This window comes from Solanum tuberosum, unplaced genomic scaffold (assembly GCF_000226075.1).
Source record: "Solanum tuberosum cultivar DM 1-3 516 R44 unplaced genomic scaffold, SolTub_3.0 scf00101, whole genome shotgun sequence".
NCBI lineage: Eukaryota > Viridiplantae > Streptophyta > Magnoliopsida > Solanales > Solanaceae > Solanum > Solanum tuberosum.
Window position 1 is genome coordinate 630,183 of NW_006239029.1, and position 17,895 is coordinate 648,077.

The following is a 17,895-nucleotide window of genomic DNA, read 5'->3' on the forward strand; positions in this document are numbered from 1 at the left end:
TCCTCTCTAGTATATATATATATATATATATATATATATATGTAATTGTCATTATAGGTGATGGTTACTCACTTGTAAAATTAGATAAAGTTATTCCTTGGATATAATTCATAAATAACCATTTTCCAGCTATCATAATTGAAAAATATGTATTTATTATCATGCAATTTGAAGTTCCGTGTATAAAACTCGAGGATTATAGAATTTTAAATTCTACAAGTGAATTTCAGGATAATATTTTGAAGTTCTATTTAATGTGAATTTTGACTCTCATGATGATAATTATTTTTCAATTATAGAGGTAGAATTTGACTTGTGACTGTGAGCACTGTTTTTACTTTTTTTTTCTTTGTTTATATGTCCAAAATAAAAATGACGTTTTTTTATAATAGTATATAATAATTAGAGTTTCACGTGTAAAATTTACCATCCTCTAATGATGGCTATTTTTTAAAGACATGATCGGAAAATGGCTCGTAAATGCTATTTTAGCATTTTTCATCTTACCCCTTGTAGTATATCAAAGTTTCTCATTTTGTTTATGTTCTTAGTATCCCTTTTCTTTTTTCTTTTTAATTATCATTCGATGTACATACATGTATGATGTATCGGAGATCGATTATACCTAAACACACATTGTAGGGTTTATTTTCGGAAGTGATAGTGATGCTTCTGGTAGGATTTTTTTCATTTTCAAATATTGAACTCGAGATATCTGATGAAGAACTTATTCTCTTAGTCAAACAATATTATATAAAATTAAATGAGAGTCGTGAAAAAAAATATCGTTTTAGAATATAATATTCAGTATATCTAGCATTCCCTTTTTGAATATTTCTATTATTGGCTAAATTGTCTATATATATTTACTTTTATTTTATATATAAAAAATTATTACAGGCAGAGTGAATCTAGAATGATTTGTTAGTTAATTGAGAATTTAATAAGTTTGCTTCCACGAGTCTACTTGTTAATAATATAATAATTAAGAATAAATTGTACAATTTTTTAATGGATAAAGCAATATTGATTTTATTTTATTTATTAAGAAAAAAGAAGATTATTTTATTATGTGTACACACTAATTGAAGAACAAGATGGATAAAGTCCGACATATATATATATTTACCAAAAAATAGATAAATTATAATACGACCATCAAAATTCAAAAGTAACAAATTTCCACTTTATTTTTTTGATTTCTCATTCGATATAGTATTAGAGTTTGATTAAATTTTAATTTTCTTCGAAAACACAATTTGTTGAGGAGTATATCTGTGTTTGATTTTTCTTCAAACCCCTAATTTGGTCTCACAAGCTACTTCTAACGGGTTTTTGGTTGATTTTCATTTATTTTAGATATTAAGATGTTTTAATTCGTTAAGTTTGAAAGGTCTTAAAGAGTACAGACTAGCCACAAAATTGGAATCACATACGATATATCTCATAGTCGACATTCCCATGGACTTTCAATGGGGTGAAATGCATCTTAATAAAGATGATTTTAAACTACGACTCAAATTTAAAATTTCTAATTAAGAATAAAAAGATGTTATTCTATCACAATCGTTATCGATGGAAAAAAAACAGCTGCGACATTAAAGCAAAAGTAAAAGATCCTTCACCTAATTTACATTGTAGGTATATTATAATTATGACTTTTGATTTAATATTTAATATAATATAATAGGGCATGGTAGTATTTAATTTGCAGACATTTAACAGTCTTTTAAGACTGTTAATTAGTCGTAATTATATTATTATTAAAAAAATTGGGAAAAATAATGCTTATATTCTTTTATAATCATGCCATTGTCAAAGGTGAAAAAAAATGAAAAATTATGACAGAGTCAAACCAATTCAACGATCAAATTAGTATGTTTTGTCAAGAAAATAAGAATTTTAAATGTCAAAATAATAAAAACAGTGCATATACTACCCCGTCTCATATTAGATGAATTTTTATTTTATACGATGATTAAGAAATCATTAATAGATTAATCAACTTTATTATTTTGCCTTTTGTCCATATCAATGTGACAATGCCTATAAAAATAAGTTAGAAAAATATACATAGAGTATAGGAATAACTAGTATTGGGAATCGTTCACATTCAAAAGGTCATATTAATTGTAGGGGTAAAATAAGAAAAACTTAATTAATTCTATCTTGATATAGTAAGCAATCAAGAAATATGAGACAACTATTTTTAGTAAGATGTTCATCTAATATGGGACGGAGGGGAATACTCCCTCTGTCCCTAATTACTTGTTCACTTTTCCTTTTATAGTTGTCCCTAATTACTTGTCCATTTTGACAAATCAAGAAAGGACAAATTTTTTTTACCTATTATACCCTCAATTAAATGACTAATTACTTTAAAAAATGCAAACTTTCCATTCACTTCATAATTAATAGGGGTAAAATGGTAAACTCACTATGTTATTAATTGATTTCTTAATAGGTGTGTCAATTCAAAAGTGGACAAGTAATTAGGGACATAGGGAGTAGTAATTATATTGATTATAGGAAAAATTATGGGGATAAGCAAACATATAGTAGCTAATTAGTTAACATAGCTACATTTTAATTAAATTACCATTCGCCTAACTTACAATCATAATTGCATGGCTCACGTCCAAAATTTGTATAATTCGATTCCTAATAGTATAAATTCTGAATTTTTCTAATTGTATAGATCCATAATTTGTATAATCATGTTGATGCATTTGATTTGTATAAGTTCTGAAAAAATCCTAAATGTATAAAATATAAATACAAAATTTGTATATACTTACCATGTTTGTATATTGGCAAGCAATATACAAACGGAAATATCCATAGCAAACGAAACTATAAATATGAAGAATAACTAGGCAAACTATAGCTAATTAAGGCAGGGGCGGACCCACGTGGTATCCAGGGGGTTCACTCGAACCCCCTTGGCAAAAAATTACACGGTATATATAAGGTAAATTTTCTGTATTTCTGTAGATATATAAATTTTGAACCCCCTCAATAACAAAGAGAAATTGATGGCGTAGTGGCAAGTAGGGGTGTACAAAACCGAACCAAACCGCAAACCGAGTCAACCCGAAAAAAAAAACCGACTAGTGATTTGGTTTGCCTTGGTTTGGTTTTGAAAAAAAAAAAACCCGACTATATTTGGGTTGGTTTGGTTTAACTAAAAAAACCAACCTGACACTATATATATAATTTTAAAATTTTATTTTATGCATAAAAATATTTACTTTGATATAATTTTTAAATATTTCTTATACTTTTTCATAGTTTTTATCTTTTAATATATTAATTCATGTTTGAAACTTAGAATTATGAATGGGCCAATAAAGATTATAGTCCACATATGTTGGTGATTATAATAAAACTTAAATCAAAATCAAATTACTATTAATGCAAAAAGAAAATCAATTCAACACTAAGAATGACAATAATATAAAAATATTTGTTCTTTAGTTTTACATTGGTTTAGACAATTCAAATACATAATCTAATTTTATTTTCCTTTAATATTTACTCATGTAACTAATACTTATTAAACTTAATTTTAGCATGATTTAGTACTTTTAAATTATTATCATTTTCATTATGACTTGTTAATTTGCTATATTTGTTTTACGCGATTTCATTATTATTATTTTTGTTAGATATTTTAGTGTCATTAATCATATCTTACTGTGTTATATTTTTAAGAAACATCTTAGATAGTTGTATTTTGGTAGGACTAAAGAAATATTTGAAGTACTAGTAAATTATATGTTTGTATGAATACTTTACCGGAAAAACCCGAAACAAACCCGAAAAACCCGAAAAAATACCGAAAAAACCCGAGGTTGAAAAACCCGAGTTTTATTGGTTTGGTTTATAAATTTAAAAATCCGACACAAATGGTTTGGTTTGATATTTGAAAAACCCGAACCAACCCGGCCATGTACACCCCTAGTGGCAAGTACCCTTGAAATTAAGTTGTATGTCACTGCTTCGAATCCCATTGAAAGCATTTTATTTTTTTCTTATTTAGTTTCAGTTTTTTTAGGTTTTTTTTTAAAATTTTCAGTTTTGTTTTACAAGTTTTTTTTTTTACTTTAAAAAATGTGCTAAAAGTTTGGTTTTAAACCCAAAAGAATTCAAGGGTTTTCATTTCTAAAGGCTTATTTACATGTTTATATTTTTATTTTTCGAACCCCCTGAACGAAAATCCTGGGTCTGCCACTGAATTAAGGTGACTTTTTTAGTTTAATCTCTTTGCTATTTATGAAATTTCCTCTCGATTATACACTGCCTAACAATTATTTTCAAAGGAAATAAAATGTTGGTGTGGGTTTTAGTGTGCTGTTGTGTAGTGTAAAAAGAAAGAAGTAATTGATGGGTAATCTAGTCGGACATCATTATTTATAGGGGAACTTTCACATATAGCCACTCAAAAATAGCCTAATTACTCTCCATAACTATAGTTTGATAATTACAATTCATTGCTACATGTTATATGGAGGAGAGAGGCGAGTGAGACTGGGAGAGAGAGGAGAGAGGCGAGAGAGAGGGGGCAAAGAGTGGGAGAAAGGTGAATTGTATATGTATATAGGTTAGATAATTAGATATCATACATATGTATTTGTATATATTGCAAGCGAGATTGGGAGAGGGAGGAGAGAGGCGAGCGAGAGAGGGCAGAGAGTGGGAGAGAGGTGAATTGTATATGTATATAGGTTAGATATAATTGTATATTATACATATGCATTTGTATATATGGCAAGCGAGATTGGGAGAGGGAGGAGAGAGGCGAGCGAGAGAGGGCAGGAGAGTGGGAGAGAGGTGAATTGTATATGTATATAGGTTAGATAATTGTATATTATACATATGTATTTTGTATATTCTGGCGAATTATACATATACAAACGTGGCTAATTATACAAACTCAAAGTCAACCCGCGAAATTAATGTATAATATTAGTCGTGAGTGGTAGTTATAGCAAATTATAGCTATGATGAGTAATTAAGTAGTATAAATTTGCTTAACCGCGTAATTTTCCCTTATTTAAAATCTATTTATTTTTAAAAAAAAATTGCACATCTATCTTTCTCTAAATTATTTTAGATATGCGGTATCTAAAATTAGGCTTGAGAACTTTCTCATTTCACATATGTTATGGTTGTATTATGGGGTTCATGCATTTTTACTTGAACTTCAAGAAAAAAATTATTGAAGTTCAGGCAAAACAAATTGAATTTAGCCGCATATAATTTAAATTCAAACAAAAATGAAAAACTTCATGAAAAATGACTTAATTCAATCACATATGACTGAAATTCAAGTGAAAATGATTGAACTTTAGTTATCACATATTTAAAGTTTTTCAAATTAGCTAGACTTGTAAACTTTTACGCGTTAAGAATATAACTTAGATGATGATTTCAAAATTGGATATGTATGCACTTTAGCCTATAAAAACTTTTCATATTTGATAATCATATTAAATCTTGATTTCTAAAGAGAAGCTTCCATTGCAAACTAAAGTCACCAAAATGGCAATTTTTTCTCAAAATTTCATCTTATATTGAATATATTCTGTCTGTCATAAGGGATTCAAACTTGTGAGTTGTCTTTCATATGGAAAAATATAAAGACACTATTTCTATTTTTTAATAAGTCACGATTTTAAATCGTGAAATCAGTTATTAATAGATATTTTAAATTATATTATTAACATTTCACCCCTTGAGGCTTAAGGGGAAGTTTTTTTTTCGTACTTTACACATAATCGTGAAATGCTTTGTGCATTAGATTGTTTATTTTATTTTTTATTTTTTATTTTTAAATAACTAGCACACGTCAAAGTTTGTCAAGTGAGTGTGCGACTTGAGCAAAAAATGGATGTCATTTTCAAAAAGAAAAAAAAGTAGATATTCTTAAAATTAGTTAATTAACACAAATTGTTAAAAAAAAAATCATGCTTTTACATTAGAATTATGTTAAATTATTTCTTATATTCCAAAGACTTATTATACAAATATATATATGTGGTTATGTCTTTGCTTTTCTTTTGGTTTCTACTAGTAGAGTAAGTAAAAAAAGGTTTAATAATGATTACTAGTTACTAGGTTAAAGAGACTAGTGTGGACTAATGATTATGATAAATTAACAGTTAAACCGTGATTTTACTTTTACCAAATATAGATTATAGTCATCACTTTCATTATAGGGGTATAATTTTCCATGCGATCCAAAAAATTGAAATTAATTATGAACTTCGTTGTTAATTATTTGATTCATTGCTAAAATTGCTTATAACTAGGACAGTTTTTTTTATAACTATTTACCAAGAGACGGATCTAAAGTTTATATTTAATGTAATTAATATTTATATTTTCACTATTAAATTGGTTAAAATTTTAAAATCATGAATTCACAGTTTAATAGTTATTATTTGTGATTTTCACATATATTTTATATTATATGTCGAAAGTATTTGATTCAACTAAACTCGTTACTTCTACGCTTCATCCACCTCTATAGTTAGGATAGGTTTTACGAATCGTGTTACAAGAGAAAACTAGTTTAGAAAGCAGACGTAGAGGTAGAAGATACATGTTCAACTGAATTTGATAGTTTTAATTAAAATTTTATAATTATTTTAAAATATGTATAAATTATTAATATAAATAAATCCAGTAACTTAAAAGGGTTAATTCATAGTATATTTTTAATATTGAATCTGTCGGGCTAGAGGCGGCGAGAAACTATATTTATTACGTATCTATGAATTCGGATTTTTTCTCTTTTGTCCACAAAGTTTACAGTAGAAAAAACATATTGGACCCACACGGCATGGTAGATAATTTAAACAATGGTTGCAATAATAACTGTATTTCTTTGACTTTTTTATACATAATATTTTGTTTTTTCCAATTAGTTTAATATAATAATGTTGTGACCGTTTAGAGATTCCCTCAAGGAATGACAACATTCATAATTGTCATGTTGTAAAAACTTTAAATCTAACCGTAGAAAATATTAAGAATTGCCTGATTGACAAAACCTGACACGATAGAATATATGCAGTTTCTTATCTTTATTATCATTTTCCGATAGATAAGAAAATGTAAAATTGATATATTTTCTATCTGTCCCTAAAATCCTTGAATATAATAACTTATACTACTAGTTTCTATATGAGTTTATCGTCCTAGTGACATATCGCACAACTATCACGTTGAAAAGCTATTTGTCCACCGTGCGAGACATTCCTATCGCGGTTTGGAACTCTAAAGAAACACTTCTTCTAGATCTAGGTGGGGCGACAACGCATGTCCCTTTACCACGATGCAAAACCTTATAGTATAACATTGCGCGCGCTAGAGGTTTTAATTTTCTGGTTTTGCTTAATTCACAATTATCAACCCTTACTTATTTTTCTTGAAATACATCTAAATCATGGTGTTCAAATTTTAAACATGTTATAAAATACTGTTTCCCACTAATTTAAGGTGTGACGACGCACTATATATTATCCTATTTGTCAAAATGGAACCCTAACTCTTTTCCATCAAACATGACTTTGTAAACCTACCCCCAAAACAAGTTTGAAGAGCATAAATTGGGGAAAATGAGTACATGTTGGGTTTAAAAAAGCAGCATGTTGTGAAAAATAATTAAGTGCAATATTCTTCTATTTGACTCAAAATATAAGTGCCATTCTTTCTACGTGGTGTTTGCTTACTATATACTTTCCTTCCTCCTAAATTATTTATCCTTTTTTAAGTAATGAAAATTTGATTAACATTTAAAATATATTTTTATCGTATTAATATGAAAAGACTATAATATTTGTATATCTAAATTTTAATTTAAAATCCTTAATTATTTGATTTTAATATGATTTACTTGAGTTGAAGGTCTATCATAATTCAGAAAAAACAATCTACCTATATATATAAGATAGGAATAAGATTGCGTACACATTAACCAAACACGGAGTATATTGTTGTTGTTGAATTGATTTATTTTATTCAACTTAGTCTTGAAAAATATAGTCAATTGACTCTCGAGAAGAGAAAAATGCAGCTATTTTGGGATTGGAGGAAGTAAGATTGCAAGCAACCTCGACAAAGAAAAGACAACGGTGGACGTGTTCTTATAACCTTGTCCGAGCCTCCCTCCCTTCATTCAATGCTTGGCTACTTTCTTCATGCAGTGTGACACATCTATCTTTGACACTCACCAATCAGTTGTAGTAAAACAAATACATTTAAGTCCATGTGTTGGAATGTTCACTTGCCAATAAAAATGTTCCCTTTGCTTGAGGGTATATTTTTTAAATTTCAAAGATAGAAAACTCTATAGTTTAAGTAGTTTTACTAGTACTTCAATATTGTTCTTATAATAGTCTAATATGTACTTTATTTGGAAAGTTCACTTCCCTTTGCTTTAGGCTAACTTCTTACTTTCAACATAAAATTCTACTTACCAATTATTAAATGCATGCCAATATTGACACTAACGGTACGTAAACATAACTTGTTCAAACAATTATTCAAAGCTTTTAGAGCTCAATGTAATTAAAGCTTCACAAGAATATACGATCTTCAGTAGTTTAAAAGGTATGAAGTAAGACAAATTCAGGATTTCAATAGTTTAAAAAAATTGAACTAAAGACGAATTTATGATTCTAAAATTCTAAAATGATAGTCTCGAGTGTTGATATAAATGAGTTTAGAATTTAACATTTATTCATATTTTCTGAATTTCTTAACATATATACAAAGTTTAAATCAAATTAATAATAGATGGTTTCTTTAATCAAAAATAATTTTGATTGTCCAAGAAAAACATGTACATTAGTTGGACAATAAAATTTCAAAACTCGTGTTACACAAACGAAAAAAAAAAAAAAAAGGTAAACAATTGTCTTTTAGTAGATATATATTTCATTTCTGGATTTGCATTTAAAAATTTCATATTAGTGGTGTAAAATGTTTCCTAATAAAGATGATTTCGTATCCAGCAACATTTGAAGACGAGACCTCTGATTAAGAATATATGAAGGATAGTACTTATCACTCCATCACATTCTTACCGAAGACAATAAATGAATTAAATCATTCTGAAACAAAATATTTAAATAAAGCTGTAAGCCTTTAACATAATTTTTTGTATTAATTTAAAAAAATAAATTTCGTACGTCATTTATTATGCTCTTTTGTTTCTGAGATATTAAAAAATACTTTCCACTTAGTAATCATATTTATATTAAATTCGACTAAATTTAAATTTACGCATTATTTATATCCTAACAATATCCACAAGACTATGACCCTATAATTTTAATATTTCCCCTGCACAATTTGAGTTATTTATATTCACACACTACATTCCAAATAGGATAAAGTCTGACATATTAATACGACCATACAATTAAAATATCAAAAGGGAATAAAAGGCTCTCTTAAATTTCAAACCAAAAGTAAAAGATCCCTTTACCTAATTCTCATTAATATATTATAGTGTATTTAATTATGAATTTTAATTTAATACTTAATTATCACGATTATGCATGATAATTTTCTATACATATATAGTACATTCCTAAGAAGACTTCTATACCCAATAAAATCCCATAAATGATTTTACCACTACCTTGTGGAGGTAGCGATGTCGATGTCGTTTTTGAAAGACCCCCGGTATAAGTGCATCAATTTCAGGTATAAAGAAGAAGAAAACAATGATGAAAACACAACAACTAATAAGAGAGTTAGTATAAGGCCTAAAAGAAAGAATACAAACAACAACAAAATAGTGCAGCAGACAAAACCAAGTAAACAAATGATGATAAATATCGAAAAGTAAAACTACAAGAATATGGCTAATAAGCAAACCAATATTCCACTACCTACTAACCTTCAACCCTAATACACGATCTCCACACCTTCCTATCTAAGATCATGTCCTCTGCAATCTGAAATCGCATCATGTCCTGTCTAATCACCTATTCTCAATGTTTTTTCAACCTACCTCTACCACTCCTCGGACATATTATTTAAACTTTGGTACATTAAATAACATAATGCATGAATTCTTTTATGATAAAAAATAAACCCCATTTTTGTCAAAGGTGAAATACATGACTGAGTCAAATTAATTCAACCATCTACTCAAAAAGTTTGTTTTTTTTTTTTTCAAAAAGAAATTCTAGAAAATTACTACAATTTAGTGTCTAACTTTTCTTACCTTGGATAATAATATAATTTCTCTAAATTGTATAGAAAAACTATACTAAGTCAAAAAAACTAATTTTTTTAAAAGGAAAGAGACTGATTTTGATTACTTTTATTTCTTCAAACTTAATTTTTACATCTTTTAATAACACAACAGAAAAAAACAAATTGAAGGATAACAACGTTTTGTATTACATTGAGAAAATTACATTCCAAAACTCTTGTGGATCAGCAGCCCATGTGATTTTTTCTTAAGCATAACTTTATTTCTAAAAAAAAATCATATTCAATTAATTAAGTTACAAAAAATTCTCAACTTATCATAATTAAATGATTTAATAGAATGAAAATATATATTAATTGGTTATACTAGGTAGATTCTGACACATGTATTTATTGGAGATCAACACAATAGTATATCCTAACATCTATATTCGTGTTATATATATACGATTCATTTAAAAAGAAAACACTCCATATATAATAATAAAAAGGATAACATTCTCAACAATAGTCTAGCACAAAAAATGGGTTAAATTATTTAATTTTTCCATTAGTGTTAAGTTTGAGCCTTTTTAAAATTCTTTTTTTCTACTCTAATGACTTACAAGTCTACACAATATTGCTCATGTCTTGCTTTTTTTTCTTTAGGATTCTACTTGGTAAGGATAAACTTAATGGTTTCAATCGTTAAGGTTCTTTTTGTTATTTTCGTAATATTTTTAAAATTGTAGTTATATTTTTAAAGTAAAAAATAACTAATGTTAATTTTAATTTTATCCTCGAAAAAAAACTTTTATAATTATATAATAGATCTTACGATATATTTAAGACTATAAATTTCAAAAAAAAAATTATAATTGCACAAATCCTACAACATATTTAAAATATCAAGTTCGTATAAACTTTAAAAAAAATTATATATGTCAATTCAAACTATGTCACGTGAATTGAAATGAAAGAAGTAGTACATATCATCTTGACGACTTTCAACCTTAAATGTTATTATTGTTAATTTCATTACACATTTGAAATTATATATTACTTTGTGGAGAAAAAATTGTTAAAGTTATTTTAATTTAATTTTTTTAAATATTTATTTAAATTTACATAATATATGTATATAATTCTGTGGAGAAAAAAATGTTAAGTTAAACTCATTAAACTATGTTCCATCTTCTGTGTAAGCAGTACTTTTCAACCCAATTATAAATCCAAGATAAAATAATATTTTATTGTGGGAAAATTCTTTATATTATAATAATAATTGGAGTAATAATGATAATTAATGCTAAAACAAACCAGTGGGACTAATGATTAGCAGTTAAACTTCGAGATTACTTTTACCATACATATACTCCCTCCATTCCATATTAAGTTAATTTTTGAGACACCCTTTAAGGAAAGTAGATTAAAACATAAATTGAACCTAATTTTCCATTTTTATCCTTATTAATTCTTGTCAAATTTATGATTAAAATAACTAAATATTAATTAATCACTAATTCCAATACTAACTAATGAAGGGTAAAATTGGAAGAACAGTCTAAAAGTAGTCTTGAAACTGAACAATTAAGTTAATTTGAAAAATGAAAAATGTCTAACTTAATATGGAATGGAGGGGGTATAATCATTTTTTCTTTCAATTGCATGTGCTGTTTTATAGCCAATAATAAAACTCATCGAGATTAGTGAAATGTGGAAAATGTCTAAATATATTTATTATGTATTATACGATTAAGAGTTAATATATGTCTGTTAAAAATATAAAATCTATTTATACTCCTATTATTACACAAATGGTTCGAAATATATGCCTTTTTTCGATTGATGGAAGTAACATAATTGAGGAAGGCCAAACTAATTGTGCAAGAAAATTATCTCGATTAACATATTAATTTTCACAGTGATACTTTGAAAAATAAAACTGCATAACGTAGCAAGATAATGCAATTTCATAGTATATTTATATCTATACATGTATTTTCGTATCTAAAAAATTCTAATCGTCGTCATTGATCACACATACATAAGCACACAGTTAGTCACTCATACATTCAACTTCTGCTTTGAAAACACGCACATACATATACAATTAATCAGACATATTACATAAGCATATTCATACGATTTTCAATTAAGATAGATATTGTATACGCCTGAATACATATATTTTAAGTAATACGGAGAAGATAAAATTATTTTCCAAAAGGACAGAATTGGAAACACCCCTTCTTCCAACGAGAGCAGGATAGGATTTTTCACATTTTATTTATGACTAGAAGCGCATTCAAAGTTAAACGGTTACAGACTCTAAAGATCCATTCAGTTAGAAAAAAAAGATGTCTCCTATGTTATTTAGTATCGATATAATTTCATAAAGTCGTTCGAAGGATTCTCAACTCAAATAAAATATAATTACGATAAAAATAAATACAGTAACGAAGAAGTCATAACATAGAGTAGAGAGTAGACAGGGAGTTGTCTTTACTCCCGCATTTGGCGCTGATTTGTAAAGTCTCATAAACAGCCATCAGCCGACTTGGCCTTTTCTGCATTTTGTCTTTAACCCTATCTATACCTTCTTTCTTTTGGAAATTCAAGCATTATATTGTGGACAACTTAGCTACTTGTGTGTTACTTTCTACTCTAGAGTCTTATACCTACACTCCCTCCGTTCCATTTTATGTGAGGTAGTTTAACTCGACACAGAGTTTAAGAAAGAAGGAAAAACTTTTAAAACTTGTGGTCCAAAATGAATGATAGAAATTTGTGTGGCTGCAAATCATTTCATTAAAGGTAAAATAAACATTTCATAGTTGAATTGTTATTTAATAAAGAAATGTGTCATTCTTTTTGGGACTGACTAAAAAGGAAAGTAAAGCCACATAAATTGGGACAGAGGGAGTATATTTTTTTTCCTTTTTTTACAAATATTTTTTACGTACTTCGATTAATTCATGAAAATCTATACTATTTAATAAGTATTTAGGAGTACTCATTATTGTATACAGTGTCAAGTCAGAAATTTTATTAAGGAATATCAATCTTTACTATCACTTCTTTCTTTTTTTCCCGCATTTATTGAAAAGTATCTAGATCTATTCTGAGTCTCAGTTGATTATTTTAATGATAGAGGGGGTTCGAGAGATATAAGAATGGAATAGTTGAATTTGGACATGTTAAAGCAATTTTTGAGATACCCCGATCACTGGACTAAGGAATTTTATTATATCAAGGGAATTCGATAATTTGTTCGTATATAAACCATGATCAACTACAAATAGGAGGTCTTTCGAAAGAACTATAATCTAGTCTCATTATACAAAAGAGAAACAAAGTTGCTTCGACTAATTCATTAAAAACTTGTTTATCACGTACTATCGCATGTATTGGTATGAGTATTTCTATTTATCAAGATTTGAATAGATTGAAAGAAATTACATAAGTTTTTTTTTTCTCCACCTCTATTGAGATGTATTTAGACCTATTCCGAGTCTCATTGATTAATTTAATGATGGAGTCAGAAATTTTATTTATGAGATTCAAGAGATGCAAAAATGCAATACTTGTTTGAACATGCTCAAGTAATTTTTGAGATACCTCAACCACTAATAAACTAAAGAATCGTATCATGTCGAGAGGTCTTTCGAATGAACCATGATCAACTGCAAATGAGAGATCTTTCTAAAGAACTATATTCTAGTCTCGTTATACATAATCATATTTATTTGTTGGAGCAAATTGGATGATCAATATCTAAACATAAAATTCCCCTAATCTTAGACTAGATAAATGTCTTGTTCTTAACCTCTGTCATGATAAGGATGTTATAGAAGTAGGAACCAATTTTTCAAAAAGACTTGGAATTGCAAGTTACTCCAACAAGTGCATAAAAATCATCTTAACCAAGTCAAGTTATGTAGAAATAGGTTGTGGGCTTTCTAGCTTGTTTTGGTAATACATTCTTCTATCGAGGATCTATCAAAAATAATATTTATTCCACAAAGATCAGGATACATTCCATCTTCTCCAAACCTCACTTATGTAATTACACTGAATAATAATAATATGTTGTTATTGTCGTTGTAGTAGGTTGTGAGGTTTTTTGTACCCAAAGTGTTAATTTTTAAAACTTATTGTCCTTTATTGGCAATTACACAAAGAAAAATGTTCCTTTAGAAAAACATAGTGCCAAGTGAGAAAATGAGCAACAGAGTGTCAAAAAGTAGTCCTTAAAAGGGAGCAAATCAGACCCATCCAACAAAGTAACAATACTACTTTCCTTTTCTCCTTTCTCTCTTCACACCACTTTGCCTTTTTTTTTTAAAAAAAATAATAATATTTCTTCCTTCTATAGACAAAAAAACCCCCAAAATTCTTCATCAATTTAACTAAATTTACTAGACTTTAGTTTATGGATAACCAAAGAACTACTCTTCTTAATTGGACTTACTTCTGCCAAGGCAAGGTTAGCATAGTTTCTCACTACTCTACATTTTTATGCATATTCAATTCATCTTGTTTTTGAGATAATGTATGACCATTTGGAATTTTGAGAACAAAATCTTGATGGAGTTTTCCTTTTCTTGAAATTTGAGAACAAAATCTTAAAAGAACTTTCTTTTCTTGAAATTTTAGAGTAAAAAGGGTTCTCTTTTCTTGCATTTGGGAGCTAAATGTTGATGGGGGTTTTGTTTTCTTGAAATTTGACAGCAAAATCTTGAAAAGGGTCTCTTTTCTTAGAATTTGGGAGCAAAATGTTGATGGGGTTTTGTTTTCTTGAAATCTGATAGCAAAATCTTGAAAGGGGTTCTCTTTTCTTGCATTTGGGAGCAAAATCTTAAAGGGGTTTTCTTTTCTAGGAATTTGAGTTCAAAATCTTGAAAAGGGATCTCTAATTTTGGAATTTGTAAGCAAAATGTTGATGGGGTTTTGTTTTCTTGAAAAAAAATTCAGGGCATGGATGAGCTAAGTCAGACACTGTTTCTGACAACAATGGAGCTGGAGAACACCAGGTTGAAAGCTCAAGAAGAGCTAAAAATCAGAGAAGATGAGATAAACCAGCTTAAAGATTTGTTAAACAGAACCATCAATGAGAAAAATGAAGCTCAAGAGAAATGCCAAAAACTAATCTTGGAAAAACTTGTGTTTCAGCAGCAACAGCAGCAACATCTGGTGTTTCAACAAACAGGTCCATTATCTGGTGTTTCATGCATTGAAGATGAACCAATTCTAAACAGATCATTTTCATCTTCTGATTGTGATGAAAGCATTGTTTCATCCCCACAAGAAAAAGAACATCAACAACAACAACAAGATTTGCCTATTCTTATAGACAAACCATTACCTGAAAATGGAAAATTTTTACAAGCTGTAATGCAAGCAGGACCACTTCTACAAACACTCCTTCTTGCTGGTCCTTTACCTCAATGGCGCCACCCCCCACCCCCAATGGACTCTTATGAAATCCCACCACCCCCTGTGGTTATACCATGTCAAGATCCAATTTTTAATGTTTTTAACAACTGTGGAAGACTAAACAAGAGAAGGGGTAGTGGTGTTCTTTTTGATGATTCTAACATTGGAAACAAATACCAAAGGGTTGTGCTTTGAGTTCCCAATTGGAAAAAGATACAATTTTTAGTACTAGTAAGAAAAAAATAACTGATTTTTAGAAAATTTTGTACAAAATTGAAGAGGTTTGGTTAAGGAAAGTGAGTGAGGGAAAAGAAGAAAAGATTATTGTTTTGAGTTATTTTTAGTTTTTTTTTTTTTTGGTTTTTGGTTTGGTTAGTAATAGTATGTTGGTTGGATTGTCTCTTTCCTTCAATATTATTATAATCATTTAGAGTTTGATGAGTAATCTTTTTTCTCTCCATCATGATTCTTGATGTAAAATTTGCTTAATTGCATTGTCTAGTGAGGTTCACTCTCTTTCTTTTGTTCTTAGATAGCTAGAGAAGTGAAATCCAGTCTCAAGATTTTTCCACTTCACCCTCCACGAGGAGGATCAATAACGTTCTCACTTATTTTTTAGTGTGACTCGAACCTTCGAAAAGTGAGGATCAACAATGTTCAACCTATTGATTGGTAGTGAATCCTCCTCCTCCTTGCATTTTCTTGGTTTTTCTCTTTCTTATTTTCTTAGATAATAAGGAAAAGAGAGAAGTGGAATCCAGTCTCAAAAATTTCCACCCTTCACGAAAATCAATAGTATTCTCACTTGTTCTTTATTGTGATATGAACTCTCTCAATTAGGGAGAATCAATAGTGTTTTCACTTATCCTCAAACTTTTAACTTATCGATGATGGTGGAGGTGTTCAATTACTTGAACAAGCCGCACTTGTTGAATGAAGATATACTCAATTCCAATATTCTTTAATACATGCTTGGTTCCTTTACTATAACCACCAATTCCTAGGGATTCTTTTTTAAAAAGAGGGAGAGCGTTACTAGGTCATTCATTTTAGTACTATTCTTATTTCAAATATGCTTAACTTCAGAATTCTAATAAAAGTTTGGATGTGTTAGTATTGAATATTGATATGATATACATTGATTCCCTTTCCTTCTTCCCCTTTTTGAATTAGGAAAAGCTAAAAAAAAATCATATACATGTTGAAAGGGAACTATTTCTTTTTCCCCTTCTCACTCTATTCAAGAGAATCACCAATATTTTCATTTACCTTTCAACTCGAACCTCTAATATGTTGATCTACAAAAATATTTAACCACCATAAACAAACCTCATTCGTCTAGACGAAAATACTAGCTTTTCTTGATTTCTTTTCTTGTTGGGAGGGGGGGCTGTTTGGGGTGTGGACTATGGAGTTGTTAGAGAACAACAACCAGAAGGGTCTAAGGTCTCAACCTTGTCTGGTGAGTGAGTAATTGAGTGGGAACCCACAAATCAAAATTAGGATCTACTACTCTAATATAATGTTAAAAACTAATTATTTAAATTTGATTTGATGTATCTCTCTTAATCTTTCTTTCTCTCTCTTTCCACCTTTTCTCTTAAATTAATTAATTAATTAAGAGAATCTTTTCTTTTTTTTACAAGATTATGATCTTAAACACAACAATTATGAGGGGTAGTTTATCATATCAAACCCCACAAGAAGAACCAATGACGTATTTTCTCGATTTCGTATAGTTTAAGAGTACACTTTAAATCTTTTTCACTGAATATACTTTAAGAACATATTTAACCTTTTCTTTTGTTTATAATAGTAATAGTGTTTGTACTAATTTACATCTATCGATATAATAGTACTTGTTAACTCATACCAGCATGAGCATCGAATAACTCTGGTCATTGAAAATTATGCATAGGAAAGAGATGATTATTAAGCAAAGCGATGTAAATTTACACCAGTAAAATTCAAAAGTAATAGTTCCCAGTCTTGATTGTTTTGGAATTCCAAGATAACCTGTTGTCGCTATAATCTCTGTCACATCCTCTATCTTTCATTCTTTCGAATGAGCACAAACCTCAAATACTGAATTATTTGCTTTCGTTATCATACATAGGGTGTGATTTGTATGGAGAATAATATTTTTTTTAATACATGCATATTCAAATTTGACCACATTAATTGAATCATCACAATAATGTTTTATTTCTTGAAAAAGTAACAAAATGTGGACAAAAAGAG

At 28.6% G+C, this 17,895-nt stretch overlaps 1 protein-coding gene across 1 annotated transcript; it reads left to right on the forward strand.

The window, feature by feature from the left end:
- The first annotated feature begins 14,506 nt into the window (after nt 1-14,506).
- Nucleotides 14,507-16,169, forward strand: LOC102603960 (uncharacterized). The gene is made up of 2 exons (XM_006348969.2): nt 14,507-14,704; nt 15,193-16,169. The coding sequence occupies exons 1-2, from the start codon at nt 14,651-14,653 to the stop codon at nt 15,847-15,849; spliced, it is 711 nt and encodes a 236-aa protein (XP_006349031.1). The 5' UTR covers nt 14,507-14,650; the 3' UTR covers nt 15,850-16,169.
- Nucleotides 16,170-17,895: the final 1,726 nt, after the last annotated feature.